Source organism: Protopterus annectens, chromosome 1.part1, assembly GCF_019279795.1.
Source record: "Protopterus annectens isolate FY-2018-M chromosome 1.part1, PAN1.0, whole genome shotgun sequence".
Taxonomy (NCBI): domain Eukaryota; kingdom Metazoa; phylum Chordata; order Ceratodontiformes; family Protopteridae; genus Protopterus; species Protopterus annectens.
Window position 1 is genome coordinate 566,430,136 of NC_056726.1, and position 18,580 is coordinate 566,448,715.

General features: G+C 39.4%; 1 protein-coding gene across 2 annotated transcripts in view; it reads right to left on the minus strand.

The window, feature by feature from the left end:
- Positions 1-1,701: 1,701 nt before the first annotated feature.
- The window catches only part of FAM210B (family with sequence similarity 210 member B), a 259,164-nt gene continuing 242,285 nt past the window's right edge, over positions 1,702-18,580 (minus strand). Inside the window, exon 4 of one of the 2 annotated variants that reach the window (XM_044076802.1) lies at positions 1,702-18,397. In XM_044076802.1, the coding sequence (XP_043932737.1) occupies positions 18,181-18,397 (217 nt within the window). In that variant the 3' untranslated portion in view covers positions 1,702-18,180. The remainder of the gene's footprint in view (positions 18,398-18,580) is intronic. The other variant, XR_006365505.1, reaches the window with a different exon arrangement.

Here is an 18,580-nt window from a genome sequence, read left to right on the forward strand (position 1 = left end):
CTCTCTAAATGACAGATGTATTTTTATTTTTGATGGAAAAATTAACTGCGCTCTGATATTATTTTAAGTGATATTAATTAGGGGCCAAGATTTCTTCTTAATTCCACGGTCTTAGATGAGTAATCATTGTCAAACCTAAAAGTTGACCGACATGCTTTACTGGGACTTTTGACCAGGCAGATTTCAGCACTAATTCTTTATTCAAGCAGGAGAGAAATTTGACTACTACTGATCAGGTTCCTATTATATAATCAAAGATGCAATCCATTGAATGCATCTTGATCGAACATGAAAGCACGAAACACCAAAATAGCGAAACGGCATACAAGTGATTTCTTTCACTGGGAAAGAAATCGCTTGGCTGCCACCATTACTTTGCCATTTTTGTCACTGTAGTGCGATCTTGGAGTTGGTATATTTAAGTAGGAGGGGTGTGAGTGGTGAAGCTCCCCACTTTATGTATTGTTTTGAAGTTTTTATTTTTTTTGTGGAACAGCGATTTTTTTCCCCTGGGGAAAAAAATCACTGTTCTGAGTGTTCGGGAATGTAAGCTTTCACTTACATGGGGTCGATAAATCAGTGTTTGCTTTTTTAAGCATTTCTTGATTTAATATAGTCACTATTGATCTGGGGTGAGAAGAAGGATCCATGGGAGCTGGTTTACCAAGTGATCTATGAGCTCTTTCAATACCAACTGAAAAAACTTCCAGAAGATTAAGTGCCTTTGTAATCCAGGTGGTCAGATAAAAAAAAATGAATAAATAAAATCTCATCTCCTTCTGTTTTTTTTTTTCCAGTAAGCCAAAAATTTTATATTATTTCTTCTTTCACGGTTCTCCAGGTCATCTTTTTTTTCCAGTAGCCAAGTATTGTATTTTTGTAAAGACTCTGTCTGAGAATCATTTCCTTTAAGACAGTGTTCAATGTCAGTTAATGCATACTCAAGATCAAACTTAAGTCTGTAGTTAGTATAAGCCCTTAAGATTACTTGTTTGGTTTGTTCCTATTTCTTAGTGTCTATATACACTATTTTCTTTAACCTTCTAAAGATTTTCTTGAAATCCATCCATTTTGATTGACAAATCTTGTACAGATGACATTACTTGATGTAATTCTTTCTGTAGAGAAGAGTCTGTGTAATTATTTTTAGAGATGCTCATTCTTTCTTGCTGGAAGATTTGATACCCAATAGTATTTTCACAGGAACTTTTTAACAAAAGTTTCCCAAAATTACATACAAGTAAGTTTAAATGTTCAATAATCTTTTAAAGTGAAAATAATACCAGTTTTATAAGATATTCCTGTCCGAAATTTTAATTTACTGCAGAGGTCTGAAAAGAGCTGTTATCTTTGTGCCATCAATCCCCCCCCCCCACACTTATCATTCTTTGTACATGTGTTTGACCAACTACTAGCAACAGAATATTTGTGTGTACAATAAAAACAATTTAATTTACAAGGTATCACATTTCAAACACTATTTTCTGACTTGCATTTAAGCAGCAGGACTTGTACAACTTACCAGTCTAACCAAGTGATAACAGCTGTCCTTTTATTTCCAGTCCTTTGGAATACATATTTTCCTGCCAGTCATGCTGTAGATTCTATTATCAAAACAGAACACTTGAGTAGCACAGGTGCACAATCAGAACAAAATGAAACCCTCCAGAAGCAGTTTTCAAATAAAGGTATACGTTACAATTAAGGAAAAAACAGCAACAAACAGTTTATTTCATGGTCAGAACAGTCTGCTACTTAGGTTTTCAGAGTTTACAACAGCAGGACCTCAAAGGAAATGTAGGAAGCCTCAATGAAGGAAACAAGTAACAGCACAGATGCAATACATAAGTATTCCAATCAATCAGAACATATGCAATGCACCTGTCAGATAGCTGCAAAGTTCAGATATGTAAGACAACTTAGTTCTGTAGTAAACCATATAAATATGAAGACTGATCAATGGCAGCAGGGGCACATTTTAGCTTAGTATTTCACTTGACAGCAGACAAGGTCATCAATAATCTTTCCTTACGCTAAGCTTCTAGCAAAATATGCCTGGTCATATTACATCTGAAACATGCAGCCATCTGAAAGGTGCTTTATATACAATCCTGACTGGAATATTGCTGACAGATTGAACCTGTGCTGTTGCTTGACAGCGGCATTGGCAACCACAGTGAAGCTAGAAATATAAAAACAGAGCTCTATTTTCTTAATTTAAAAAAATATAAAACACAACTCAACTTGGCTCTACAATTTCACACTATAAATACAGAACTTGAGCAGACAAAACCAAAGAGGCATCACCACTTTACAGGGAACTTTACCAGACTGTCCTTCCAGCTCCTCTTCTGCTGTGTACACAAACACATGTTTGTGCAGGGCCTCCCAGATTGCTTTCACCCAGTTATAAAAACATTAACCTCAGATAATCTCAAGATAAATCCACATAACAGTCCCAAGTGAACTATTTTACCTTGAAGTCCACAAGCCTCAGTTTGTAACACTTACCTAAACCACAATTTTAGCATCACCAGAACTTGCTCTCTTTCAGGTTCCAGGAAATATTCACTTTAGCTTTTGCATAACCATGGTTAACCATGATGTTGACATCACCATGAGGAACTAGCTTCCAGAATATGTAGGGTTTAGCCCATGTATTTTATACAAAATTCCTTCAAATAACTGGCTCCATTAAACAATTAAATATACTTTTTTTTAAGTAATAGAACAAAGTAACAGAATCTAAATAATGTCTTATACACGGTGACCTACCCGAGTACAAACTTGTTGAAAATGAGATTGGTTTATGCTATACATAACCATACTTATACAAGGTAGCACAGTGGTATAGAGGTTCATATTTCTGGCTTTCAGATGAGTACTTTCTGCATGGAATTAAAATATTGTCACGGCATTCATGTGGGAGTTGGAAGGTGCTCCAGTTTCCTCTTGCATCCCAGACATAACACGCATGAACTGGAGTTCTTCAAAATTTCCCATAGATGTACGCATGTGCGTATATGTGTATATGTGTGTGTCAGACAGTGTAGTGTAGTGTGATGAGGGATGGCTTGAAATTCAGGCTATGCCACTATGTCTTGCATCCAGTGAGTGCCAGATAGGTTCCAGCTCCTTTGCAACCCTGCATTAGGTTAAGTACATAACTGGAGAATGAATAACTGAATCAGAACAGTTAATTTTCGACTGATTTACATAAAAAAGAAACAAACAAAGGGGCAGGAATGAACAGCAAACCACACAGTGGAAACATGACTCCTAGTTTGGTGTGTAACATAAAAGCACGTGCTTGCTGAAGATATGCATGCATGCATCAGAAAATGAAAGCGAGAGAAATTTCAGAACTGAGGCAAGCTAGAGACATCATAAAAGGTAAATCCTGGTTACCTACAGCAGGCAGCCTTCAAAGTCAGAGCCCCTTACTTGTAGCATATTCAGTTCCACTCCACTTCTGATGAAGCTAGTGAAATGTATGTGACTAACAGCTAAAATAATAAACAGAATCTTAAGATAACAGCTAAAATAATAAACAGAATCTTAAGATAAAACAAACTCTGAATGAAATTAGAGCTCAAGGACAATGGCTCTCTAAAGAAAGTAAAATTGTGTGATAAATGCAACATAATCAGTGTGATAAATGCAACATAACCACTGATGTCACAGTAGGATCATGTATAATTCTTAACTTTATGGAAATTGGTCACATGCAGATGCCTCCCTGACCAGCCTATATCCCAGACCTCCTCAGACATATAGGCATGGACTGATACTTGTATGAGGCTTGTACTTCAGATTAAAGAGACAGTACACTCATGTCATCTTCTGCTCATTTTTGACTTTCTGTGAATGGAACAACCTTTCATTATGAAGAGGTCATATCTTTGAGGAGTCTCAACTGTCATACCTTGCCCCTTGTGTGCCAAGTGTAAAATGCAGGCAAAGGTAAGGGGAGAGGTGGTCGTTGCTCTTGGCTCCAACTCCTCCCTTACACTTGGAGATTTATAAGATTGTCTTGGAATAAGGGAGAAAGCTAGTACTGCTGTAGAGATCATACTTGAACATATGCTTAGGAGGAGTTTCTCAGATTTGTACTATGCAATTCATACAGATCAGTGCTGCAGTAGAATTCCTGATGTATAGGAAGACTCACACAGCTACATCAGAAATGGTTAGTACTCAGTACCATTCCTGTCGAAACCCACAGATTATCTCCTGCAACAGAATAGTCCCAAACTCAACTCTACTTATGAAGAGCACATACTGCACATCAAATCTGCAGCATTTTGAAACTGTATGGATGGAGGATCACATGGCTGCTTCACAAATTCTCTGTGTCAAGACATTCCTGACGAAAGGGGCAGAAACAGCAAGTGCCCTCCATAATGATCTGCCCTAGAGTGGCTCTCTTGCATTTCCTGTAGTAAAAGACAAAGCAGTTAGCTAACTGCTTGGAAAGTTTGTCCTGAATCTAGCCTGCCACCCCCCTCCCCCACCAGTGAAGGTCACAAATAAGTTGTATATTAGCTTGAAAGACTTTTTCTAAGTTTGCTGTTGATGTGCTGAAGGTTTAAGATGCTCTCCTTTTTATTCATAGGTTGATTTAAAAAACAAACATACAGGTAAACAGACAATCTGATTACGAGAGATGTCAGAAACTACTTTAGGATTAAATTGGAGTTTGTTGCGAAACTTACCATGTCCCTTTGGAATATCATAAATAGCTCCTAGCACATCATGGCTTATAGTTCAGACTTTCTTCTGTTTGATTTCACAGTTACCAAAATGATGACCTTCCAGGACAAATTCATTAACTAAGATTGACATTCCTTGTTCAAAATGGTCTACAAAGAACTTTGACAGAATAAAACTTGAGATTGCTGAATGCTGCTATAGTCCTCTTCCTTTGTGATCTAAAGTGGTGAACTTCTGTCATGAACTACTTGACAACCAAGTCATGGAAGATATTTTAGAATATATATCAAGACAGTAGATACATGTACTTAAATGGAAGAGTAGGACAATCCTGCTGAACACAGATCTAACAATGAGAGATTCCCTTACTTATAATGGGCTTGGAGTTCTCTTTCTGTATCACAAACAGAATATTTACCATTCTTTAAGATTAGACTTCTCTGTAGGGTGGTCTGACTTCTTTCATAAAGCAAAGCTTGACCTTAGAGAAAAAGTGCTTAACAGCAACGATGGATCATTCTAGTTGGAAACGAATCTCCCTATATGTTCAGATGGATCAGGATGCCTTATTTCTGAGTGACATGTGCAGTAAGAAGAATGACAGTCTTCTCATCAGCTGTATCACCATGGAGAAGCACTGCTAACTGGTCAATACAGTATTAGTATAATCCCGGGTTTCCCTACCCGTGTATCTTTGTACTGTAACATTAGAGAAATATAGTGATAGAAAGTAAATATAAACAAGTTCTTCCACAGCCACCCTTAAGATACCACTGCAAGCAAATTGCAGCTGGAAAGGAAACAGATTGCAAGAAAGGGAACAAATCTACATTTGGAATTCCCTATTCATCCCTCAGTAACTTGATCATTTCTCTGCTCAACTTCCACCTGAGGTTGCCTGAGAAGATTATGCTCTTACTCATGATGCCTGCACTATTGTTGAGTAATGAGCAGATGTATACTGCTCTGAGCTTCATGCCCACTTATACAAACTAATTCCAGGCTTGTATGGGGTACACCAAGTTCCATCATCGTTGCTCTGTACACAATCTGCGATACTGTATGTGATGAGCAGACACTTTCCCCACTTATATACCATGTGCAAAGAGTAACACAGTATCTTCTTCAGAATTATGTGCAGCCTTCAATGTACAGGAATCCACTTGCCCTGAGCACTTACTATAATGCTAGAAGTCTTAAGAAACTCCACTCCCTGCAAGACTTCCTCTCCGTGGAGAGAGTAGTTTGTGTAGTACAGGAGACATGGTTTAAAGTCAGAGAGTACCCCAGTAGTGCAAGGTTATAATGCCTTTCACACCTTTAGACCAGCTGCTGTACTAAAAGGAAATAAAGGTGGAGGAGTCTCAGTCCATTAAAAACAGCCTCACATCCACACTACTTAAGGTGTATGACCCACTAGAATTCATACATGTGCAATTTCACCATAAACAGGGTCTCATACTCTATATTGGCAACCTATAGATCTACCTCCATGTGTCGCAGGAAACTTATACTACCTATCTTAATGTATTACAGTCCCCTCCATTCAACCCAATATGGTCTTCATGACGGATCTCAACTATCCCTCTACAGATTAGGAAACTTACACCACTTCTAATGCACAAACCCAAAAATTCCTAAACGCTGTTAATACCAACATCCTGGAGCAGTTGGTCCATTTGCCTGTCAGGGTAGAAACACCCTTAACCTTGCACTCATGAACAAGGGGGAGTGATGCTCCTCACCCAATGTAATGTCGTCATTTGTCAAATCTGACCATAAGGCAGTATTGCATGAAATAAAAATTAAATTCGGGGACCCAATAAAACCAAAAACCTTTGGGAACTATTCCAAGGCTAACTTCTCTCTACCAAGTGACACCTTGGCTAAATTCCATGCACCCCAACCCAGCACACACCATAGCATATACTGAGCTACTTAAAAAAATCCCTGTACAGCTATACTGATTGTTGTGTAGAGAGAGTTGTGCCCACTCATATTAAGAATAAGACAAACTGAAGTCAAGCCACCCTGGTGGAATCACAATATCAACTAGTTATACAACGAAAGAAAACAAAATCTTGGCCAAGCACAGTAGGAATAAAGGCCAACATAATAAAAGTCCCCTGACCAATCTAAACAGGCAGTTAAGAGGGTTAGTTAAAAGGGTTATTTAACACTGCAAAGCTAAATTAGAATAAGAAGCATCTCAGGCAAGGAAAAACAAAGAGCTTTAAACAGTTATGTCCGCAACCTCACAGGAAATAAGCAACAATGTGCGTAACTTGTTGTAAGTGGCATCGCCCACACTGAACCGAAAGGTTCAGCTCAAATCCCCCCACCCCCAATAGTCCAAATAAAATACCACATACCACAAATCTCTCTAATCATTACTTGAGAACAGGTCATCAATGCACTTTCCAAGGTCAAAAACACTGCATTGATAACTTCCCCAGGATGCTTATAACATAGCATGAAATATGGCCTCTCTGGTGTACCTGAATCACTTTTCAGCTGAAGCCTACAGTCAGATTTTATTCCCAAGGAGTAGAAGATGGTTAAAGTCCTTCCCCTGCACAAAGGATTTCCAACTATTGATCCACATGACTACAGGCTCACAAGTCTTACCAGCTTTATATATAAAGCCTTGGAAAGAATTATCATGGACATGATAAAAGAGGACGTAGATAACCTGCAAAAGCAGGAGCCATCACAATTAGTCTCTGTTAAAGGAAGGTCATGCTTATTAAAATTGGTAGACTTCTTTGAAAGGGTCACCAAAGCAATGGATTATGGCATGACAATGCACACAACTTAACCTTAACTTGGCCAAGGCTTTTGAAACAATACTCACTGAAGTATTATAGACAAGTTCACTAAATTAGGTAAAAAGCCTTTCATCACCTACTGGACAACCAACGGACACACTGCCAAGACCCAAAAGGTCAAAATACGTAAAAACACACTGCCAAGACCCAAAAGGTCAAAATACGTAAAAACACCTCCACCAGGAGGCCAGTCACTAGTTGAGTCCCACATGGCTCAGTACTGGGCCCACTCCTTTTTGACATCTATTTCCCTGAAGTTGAAGCAAATGCTTAAGTTTTATGGATGGCTAAGTTTGCAGCTGAATGCAAGCTGGGGGTGATCACAGACTCCCCTGCAGACACTAATATTCCACAACACCACCTATCTTGAGTAACAAATGGTGTCAAAGCCATGGTCTTAAACTCGGTGCTAAAAAAAATCATAATTGCACCTTTTGGGAAGTCAATCATCAAGTTGATAATATATCCTTAAGAGTCGACTCAGTAGTCAGGGATCTGACTACACACGAAGACAGTAATCTTAACTTAAACCACCATATGGCCACACTGGTGAGGAAATAAAAGTTATGCAGCATAAAAGGAAGGGCATGGCGTCTTGTTCCAAAGAGGTCATTATACCACTGAATTACACTCCCTTTGGTGTTTATCTGACCAGGCAAATGCAGCAACTACAGCAATCACACGAGGTTCCTTACAAAACGTATACAAGGTGTAACAAGCTTACCTTACGCAGAATACCTTAAAGTCCTTTTCCTCTACTCAGTCTCCTACAGATTGCTGATAAGTGATCTATGCCTAGTTACAAGGCATCTGCAAACCCCGCAATTACAAATATCCTGCATATTCTTAAATCAAACAGTATCAGTCATACAAAGTCTAGGGACCTGAATTTTGTCTGTGACTTAAACAAAACATACCGATGTGTGTCCTAGAGACTTCCCCTCCTATGGAACACTAAGTAAGTCCTTATTGCAGGGTAAGCATTCTGAATTTTGGAACTTTTAAAAATAAGTTGACACCCGAGAGATACAAAACTGGTCTCCAAGGCTCATCCTTTCTGGCACCTGAAAGACAGGCAGAAGGATAAATCTTTACTGGAGATCTCTTGGTGGCTCCCTGAGCAAACTATTAGTTGAGGAGGAGAATGGCCTATACAATATGGTCATTCAGAATAACAGGCATCCCTATAAAAGATGGGATGAAAATGAGCTATATTTTGTATGCATGAAATAATATACTCACTTGTTAAGCAGATGAGTAGCCTGGTCTTTCAATCCTTTTCAGGGTTATTACTCAGCTGTGTGATCTAGTCCTTGCCCAATAATTCTACAAAATGCTAACCCCCTCCCCCCAAGAAAGAGGCTGATGGGAGTGTGAAAACAGTGGAGTTGGGGGCAGGGGAGAGATGTTTGCATCTGAAGTACCTACCAGGCTGCTGCCTGTGGTTTTACCCACATCGATCTGCTTCACCATTATATTTTTTTCTTCAATGCTTTCTTGTGGTTTGCCTACTGTTTAGTCTTAAGCCTATAAAAAGGGACATATTTGGAAGTGGAACTTTCTGAAATTTTGAGTATGGGGTGGTGAAAACTTGCTTTAGAGTTCCATTAAATTACCAGTTTTCCCCTGCATATCATTGGCCAAGCTTCCAAATAAGAACTCTGTTCAAGAGTGCACTGACCAGTCCTATTTATCATCTGGTAATGGGTGGATCCTCACCTAGATGAGGTGCTAAATGATTAACCACTTAGTTGTCAATCTGGATGCTGCATCAGTGCTACACAATGCAACAACCCCACTTGCATATCAGTCACTTGGGCATACCTCAAGTTCTGCTTCAAGGGTTTCAATATACATCAGATGGGGACGTGTGTTGAACAAAATGCACTTTTTCTCTTACATCCTCTATTTATTTAAGGACTTTGTTATCTGACCATACCTGTCTAGCAGTTAATAGCCATGTAGACTAAGGTGATCAACATATAGACCTACAGTCTTTCTCAATTTGTCCACAGGTCTGCTCTCCCTATTTACTGTGGCAAACTAACTTGGCTCCCATTGCAGCACCCATTGCAGCATCCAGGGAAATATCAGCAAGGTCTGCAACTGGGTTCTAACAGAGTTACTGCAAAGTGTGATGATGCCTGTACAATTATCTCGGTTTCTCTGGGAATGAAGGCTGAAAGTCTGCTTTTAGTGAAGTTGTCAGAAAAGAATCCTCAGACACTTAAACAGGAGAGATCATTTTTTAACCGTCCCCAGGACGGTCCCAATGGTTTCACATCCAGCACCCACTTATCCCAAACATTCCACCAATGGGGCAAGAGGCCACGGATACATTTGTTCCCAGATGAAGGCAAGAATTGTGTGTTAGGGAGAGGGACAGTTTACTGATGCTTAAAAATTTCCTATCCTGTCTCCATGGTAGCCTTGCAAACTCTGCGACAGCTTCCTCAGGAGGAGCATGTGCACATCCACTCATGCACAACCTCCATCGGACGTAGCACACTGTGCTCACTAGTCTATTAATGCTGGGGCAATTACCAATGAAGAAGTGAGTCAAACTTCCTCTCTTCCCTAGGATGCTTATTCTCTCTCCCCAACCCCAGCCCTTTCAGCTCCCATGCTGCTACATGAAGAAGGAGTATCCATGATCCAGTCAGGGCTTTACCCCTTGGCTCTGAGGTCAGCTAGAGATAAACTGATCAAAACTCAAAAGATCCCTCTTAAGCATAAAACATTAAGTTATCATCTTTTGGATGTCCAACAACTCTCAAATCACCCATTTAAAATACACAAAACACCTCCAACAGTGAACCTGATGAGATATGTCTTGAGTGATTAGGAAACTATCTCCTACATGGGAAGGACATTTGGGTATATCATTTAAATCTTCCTCTTCTGAGAAGAATCTGAGAACTTAGTAGAAGAAACTCCCCTTTGACTGAGTGTTTGACGGTTACTGGTGGTTAATGACTCCTCAGGGCCACTTGGCATTGAGCAAAAAGCTTTTATGGTAATCTCTTAAAATCATGTAAGGCCAGGTCTGTTGATTCTTAAGAGGATGTTGGTATCAATGGCATGTACGCTAATTTCAGTACGTAGGAAATTCTGCTGCAACAGTGAGTTATAATATAATTAATGACCTCCACTAGTTGTCAAACATGTCAGGGAAGGGATATCAGGCTGCTGGAAGGAACCAAGAGCAAAGCCACTAAAACAATTATGTAGGGGAAGGGTATGGGTAGAGGCTCTAGGGGCTAAATAAGCTGTGGCTCTTCTTGCTTCAGACTAGAACAGCTGGGGTCAGATACAATATTGGTGCCAAGATTACTTCAAGGAAATGTCTGTATGTGTGTGTATGGGGGAGGGGGGTGGTAATCTTGAAAAGGAAAGCGAAATGGTGAAGAAGGATTTACAGTCTGCTGCATATGCCCCCTAGCTACTCTCTGGATCTCAGAAAGTAATTTTTTACAGGCAGGCTGTGGACTCATGGAACAGAACAGAGGAACGAGTGGTGGACAGAGGATCCACATTGACACTCATGGCATTTGTTTCAGGGCATTTGAGGATTGAAAAAAGGGTAAGTGACAAAAGAGGCAGAATGTTAAATGTCCTTAAAAGGGAAGACTGGAAAGATATTCTTCTTTTCCTATGTATAAGAATAACACATCAACAAAACTTACAAATGTCAAGCAATTCTATTTTCAACCTAGAACTGCCAGTCACAAACTTTCAGATTTTCTCACAGAGATCAAGAATATTTTTATTATAAAATAAGGGAATATGATCATAACAGAACAAGGCCAATTTTCAACTGCTTTAATCATACAACAGCACTTTCCCTCGGGATAAATATAATTCTATAGTCCATTTCTTCACATTACAAATGTACTTCATAAGTACTTCTTAATTCAAAATTAAGGCACACTGGCTGAAACAACAGTGTAGATATGCTAATTATGATTACCCAAATCTATGCTAACAGCAAAAGGCAGTGCTCACATACCACAAATAAATTTAAATGCACAAATAAATCAAAATATATAAAAAGTAAAAATACTTTTCAGTGATTTCAAGTTAACCCATTAGCTTATCTTATTAGAAAATTAAAAAAGGACCATCAGCAGGACACACACACACTGGTACTATGATTCACTGCGACAGTCACAGCCACAGTGATTTACTTAGCTTACATGGAATCAAATCCATCTCAAATTATGTTTTTGCTGAACATACTAATCAATGCCTACAGCTATCCATGTGAAATATACACCTTTGAAAGCTTTACTTACAAGTCTGACAAAAAGGATTAAATGTCAGCATCAGTCTATCTTGCTCCATTATAGTAGTCCATTATCAGTGTTTTCCCATGTGTTCCAGGAATCACGATGATTAAAAGAAAAACATGAACAAAGCATGATTAATGCTAAAGATTCAGGAGATCAGTCCCAACTGATACAAAGTCATCCAATTCTTGACAGTTGTTTCTCTCATGATCATGATGCAATATAGAAACTACCAGAAGGCTAACTGTGCTGCTGTCTCTATCCCTTCCATCTATATATTTTACACAACTTTGAAGCAGTGGGATGGACATGACAAACTTACAGGCTCATAAAACCTTCAACCACTTATTGCTACATTTATAAGTGCACTTCCACGGCTGTTCACATCAAAGTAAAGTTAAGTTGCAGGACCACTCACCATAAAAGTAGATAGTCAAACAGTAAGACCACCACACCAGTGCATTCATCATACAAAAGGGATAAACTGCAGGGAAGATGTTAAGTCTCATGATCAAGCTTGCAGAGCAGTTGAATATTTCCATGTAGGTCCTCCAAAGCCAAAGCCATCAGAAGGGAGTCTTGTTAATTTTGAAGCCAGGAATTACTCTGCATCTCGCCACAAATATGTATCCAAAAGAAAGAAATGAACCCCACACCCATGCCCCTCAGACAGGCAAACAAAGGGGCTAACCAAGCAGCTACTTCAGTTATGTTTCTCATTAAAAAGTTTACACCACCATCACCCAGCAGCAAATTATAAAATCAAAACTCAAGTATTTTATAATCAAACTGGGAAGGGCCCACATGAGAACCTAGAAAATATTAGGTCATTAAAAAAACTGATCATGAAGGAAGGGGGATTAGCATGCAAGTTCCTACAGTAGCAATGGTCTACTATTCAGCCATCAACAGCTATGGTGAATACTCTAACGTAGATGTACTATGCTTGTCAGAGATCACTGCTACAGTACATTATATAAATAAGCTAGCACTAAACAGAGCAAGTCCTTAATCTTGGGGTAGATTACAACATGCTTTATAAAAATGTACAGACAAAGGCAGCATTAGTTCTGGATTAGTCATTCAAATTGTAATGACTAGAGAAAGGTGGAAGCCCAAGTTGCAGCTTTACAAGTAATCTAGGTAGATACATTTACAAGGAAGGATGCAGTGGGGGCAGCTGCCCCAGAGTGTACTTCGATTTATCCAATTGCTCTCTTGTCATGGACATCAGAAGCAAAAATAAATCATCTGGCTTGCTTTTCAAGGGAATCTGTTTTGATAGTATCCTGAAAGTATACCCAAGTTACATGTGTACATGTTAAATAAGCAGGAGCCTCTCTCCGCTGACCTCTGTCTTGAAATAAAGATGCTGGCAGCTGAATAAACTAACCTGCAAAGAGTTTGGAGGGCATCTTAGGGATAAGGAGGGGTTAGGCTTCAAAGATACCAGGTCTTCAAACTCTACTTGTGTAAGACTGTACAATGTTCCCCTGCACATTAAAGTCTGCAGAGCAGACATTGTCCTGGAAGAAATTATGGCCACTAGAAATACAGTCGTTTGCAGACAAGTATTTTGGAGCAAATGAGACAGCATAATCAAAGAATAGATGGCTGAGCTTTTCAGGATGAAACTGAGGTTCCAACAGGCAGAGATGGGTTGTTGGAGTAAGAAATCTAGGCACATGATGTCCTAGATAAGTAAAGCAGAAGTAAGCAGAAATGGAAATGGGGGAGCAGTCCAGTGGTATACAGGCCAAGATGGCAGAGAGATGTGCTTCAAAAGAACAGTACACCAGTCTCTGGTTGAGAAACTATGAGAAATAATGGAGGATTTGATGAATCGTGAAAGAAACTGGGTTCTGCATCAATATGAGAACCTTTTCCCACCTGTGTAGGTAGGACTTTCTCATGTATGATCATTTCTTGAATGATGAAACCACCGAAAGCACTTCTGGAAAGAAACAGTGGCTATGAGGTTCTAGCACTAATCTTCTGATCTAGTGACACGAGTGCCCTGAGGATAGGTTGCACAAGGGTCAATTCTTTGAGATAACAGGCTGCAATGCAGGGGGAAAGCTATTGACTCTTGTCTGGCAACATACATGAGATGGGGACCTGCTCTGACCAAAGGGCTACCAGAATGACCCCAATTTACTGAGTCCATCATAATGCGTGGAACTAGAACAGAAATGTTTAGCCACTTCCACCTTAAATGGAAATAAACAACAGCATCAGCCAGACAGCAAAAATTTCTTGAGCAAAGTTTCTTCATGGGATAGTAAATAGTTTATTTTTGAATCTTTAAAAACTCTGTCCAAGTCAACTTCCTTTTACTTGATGTTGTTACATTCCCAGAAATGAGGACTGCTAAGCAGTTTTAATAGCTGGGAATGTACACAGCAGAAAGATACAGACTAAGACTGACTGTCAGGTTCAATACTACCACAGATAATTTGCAGAGTGGACATAAATGCGAACACTCAGCTTGTTAGTGTACATTCCATTTATGCCGTCTAAAGAGTCTTTAAATTCAGAAGGGATTTAAAGGTTAAGAAGGTATCGAGTATGACCAACATCTTTAGGTCAAAATGCTTCGTTTGCTATCAAACGCCTACTCTATACTTTGAGATGGAGGAAGGAGAGACCTCTTAGGTACAGAACACTCGCAGCTAACCTCTGATTTGGTTCTTTTGGAGAAAGGGGGGAGGCTGAAAAGATATAGTCATATGCTACCCACTTGCTTGGCCATCATTTAACTTTCTTCATTATGGCTAGAATCAGAGGGAGGGCATACTTGACTGTGCTGCTCCTAAATGTTTTTCAGGTAACAATGAATCTTCCTCCGTAATCTTGTGTGAGGAGTCCATTCAAGATGGATGAGTACATGAAGACTTGGGCCGTGGAAAAGATACTTTACTTGCAGATGAGATATCTAGGTGACAAAATGAAAAGTCTGTCATTCTATCTTTACCTCATCATACACAACGCTACCTTGACCTTCAGTTTCTGAAAGTTCTAGTGCCTAGGACAGCACCTAGGAATTGCTATGACGAAGAAAGTTTGAGGATAAAATTCTGCATTTGGGTCCTCTACAGCATTTGGAAGCGTGCGAAAACTGATGCCTTACATTTTCTGAAAGCCCTGGCCATACTACCGAGACAAAAAAAAATATAAATGGGTAGTTTGACTTTCTTACTCAAACTCTGAGAAATCTGCTTGTAATTTGTGAATAGGAATGTATTAGGAGAAATCTTTCTTGTTTAAGTAAACCAAAAAGGCATCCTGTATCAATACAAGATTATTCAGATGCAGCATAATCTTAGACTTTATCACTGCTATATGCCAGTTCCGTCTGGAAAATAAAAGATAGGTCTTCAATGATTCCCTCATTTACAAACCAGAAATGGGCTTGAGTAACTTTTGAAGGGGTACAGCTTCTTCTACTTCCTGCCACCAACAGTTGCCTAAGAATGGCCAGAGCATGCAACAAATGGTTTACTGACAGCAAGGTTATATCTTATGCAAGGAGGAAACTGAGGTAACTTTACAGTGAAGTCTGCGACTAGCATTTGCCTTATCTAAATGTCTAAGGTTAGGAGGAACCAGTGTTGAAAAAAGGAGACACTCCCATTGAAGATGTTTTGAGAGACAGGTGTCAGGTGATAGTCATAGCGGTGTGCCATCAGTATTGTTGTGAGATCTGTTCCCTGGGTCTACATCCCTAATGACCCCTACTGTCTACACTGGCTCTAATCATCCTTCCAGGAACCGCTAGCTGCTTATTTTTAACTTGTCTGACTTGTCTATATTCTGCACGTTTTACCTACCTTCTGCAAAAAGGCCAGTCCTTAGAAGGACAGATGTTGGAGTATAAAGGGAGAAAAGAATTTCTTGAATTTCTCCATGATGATGTCCACCTCTATTAATTTCCAGAATATTTTCAGGAATCACCAGTAAGTTAGATATATCCAAGAAGGTGTCGAGAAGCTGACCTTTTAACAGCCTCACTGAAGGATTGTATGTACAAGCAAGCATTCCTGCAGAGGACAGTTACCATATCACAACCATGTATAATTAGGTCTCTTCACCCTGGATGTCATATGCTGAAGTTTAAAAAAATCCTGTGCATTAAAACCATGCAGAACACCTTGCAATAGCTCCTCTATGTGCTGTAGAATGTCCCTGTTGATGTACCATTAGGGACTGACAGCTGAGTGTCAAGTTCCCCAAGGTGGGGACATATATTCTGTTTTTCCAGGCAAGACTGTACTTTCTCCATCACTAACTGAGGTACTTAGAGCAGGAACTGTCTTCAACAGCTTTCCTTGCTGGAATCTACTTGGCATTTTGGGGGTTGGAGGCTAAGAATATGACTCTAAGAAAGCATTTTAAAATGCATTAAAAAGTCTTTGACAGAGGATTCAGCTGAAAACCTGAGCTGCTCATTTCCCAGCAACTGAAAACATCACTTCTGGGTGGGAGATGCTCCTCAGTCTCATTTAGTTTTAGTGTTTTCCAAATGAAATATTCTTTAATAGGACCCTGAAGAAACTGTATCCTGATCATTAGAGCAAGTAGATCTAGTCTGAGCAGCTAGATACTCTTGTTCCAATATAATTCAGGATATCTCTTGAGAACAAGCACTATTTTTGCTTGTGGAAATCAGAGTTAAGGCATGGGCAGCTCTTTTTACCATAGTAAAATATTCTTCAGCACATTTCTTGGAAACAAATGTAGAAAAATTGAGCCACAAGTGTGTGTAAGTTTTGTCTACCTCACAGATATCTTAGCCTTTGGACATTTACCAAGACTTTGTTTTAGTCAAAGCCAGAACTTTAAGCTGACTCCTCAGATGGTTTATGTGCAGATGATCCACTGTTGGCAAATACCACAAAAACAATACAACTGTACTTATGAGCTCTTGAATGCAAGAGTGATTGCCCACAGATGCATACTTTGGACACTTGGGAACTGATGTCCAGTTGTGGTGAAGTATATTTTTTACTGGAAACCTCACTCCGAAACCTGGAAATAAAGTAAAAACAAGGCTGCTGAGTGACTTTCATCTATCAAATTGAATTATAACAAGACTATTTATGTATCCTTTGTTGACCAGGTTAGTCCCACAAAGTTCTTTTCAGGGGAGACCCGAAGTAGTATTTATACTACTAAGGGAAATATGGCCAGGGCATCGAGAAGCTTCTCCTCACTTTAACATCTCATCCAAAGGATGACATACTGGAGTGAAGCACCCCTTAAGCTGCATTATGTACTGGGTGTGGGAATAGAAGCTACAGCCTTCTGCACTTCTAACTTTCTTGAGTGGGGTCAGACATCCCTCAGCATATGCTTGAAGTTCTTTGAGATGAAACTATCCCTACAAATTTCTCTACTATGGATAGGGTAGGCATACCTTAGGTTATGGCCAGTAGCTTGCAGTCTTCTACGAAAGCTTTCAGATTTCTAGCACCTCTCAAAAGAATTTTCACATTAACTAGTTTTGCAATGATAACATTCTCACATCCCATTCTCTACAGGCAAAACAACAATAACACAAAACAAAAAGATACTGCAAATAAAAATCCTCAGGAAGGGTTGATTTCTTTCCAGAAATTTCATCAGCCTTCTAAGAAATATTAGAAAACACTGAAAACAGAATACATAGTAAACCTAACATTAACAATATAGTAATAAGTCAGAAGAAAAGTCTACTAGAAAAGTGACTGATGTATCGAAGATGGTGCAGGTTGCAATTTGCTTTACAGGAGGGCCATGTGCTGGTAGCTCCAGCATGGTGTGGGAGGTAAGATTTTGCTCTACCTGGGGATTCAACTGATTTGCAAGCTGGGCCAAAAGACCAATGCCCTCCTGTGGCTTTTCGCACTACAAAAGCACTGCAGCAGAGATCCATATGATGAGCATCTTATTCGATCAGTACAAGTGGCATTTCATGCCCATTCCATAAAACTGCAAAAAACAAAACATATAAAATGTATTTAGCACACAAGGCCACTATTACAGACTTCTTCTCATACCCAGAATCTAAAAATATTGCAATGTATAAAAATGAGGGTCAGTCAGGTTTAAAAATCCACTCATTTTTATGCGTTACAATATTTTTGGATTCTGGTCATTTTTTGTTTCACATTTCACTTTTTTATTACTTTATTTTAATATGTTCTCATACCCACTTAGGTCAGTCACTGCTTGCCATCCATGATGACAGAAGCATAACAGCATCTGCTTTAAGAATATCCCTTATTCGTGCGTCAGTTAAGTCACAATGCTTCAAAAACTACCAAGTGTGACAAGAGGTTTGTCCAACATTTTCTTATTTCATGATTTGCTTATGGATTTGGTGCGGGTGGCTTGAAAAAGCCAACTTTACGAAAGTACCTTACAAGAAGTGGCACAGAAACCACAGTTATACTAATCCTTACAGGAGCAAACATTTTATGGATAGCATAGGCCAAAACAAAAGTACTGGTTCCAGCTGCCATTTTAGACTGCACAACCGCTTCACTGAATCCCAGCTTGAAAAGGATTGCCGTCATATCCAAGCCACTGAAATGAAAGCACAAAATGGTTAGACTGAGCAAGCAACAGCACAAGCACTTTCACATATACATAGCTCTTAACAATGGGATTTTCTTCCCTTGCAAAAATCATATGGGCTCCTAATGCACTTAACTTTAAACACTGGAGTTTTGCTATCAAGCTGGGAGCTGAAAACAAACATGCATTTCT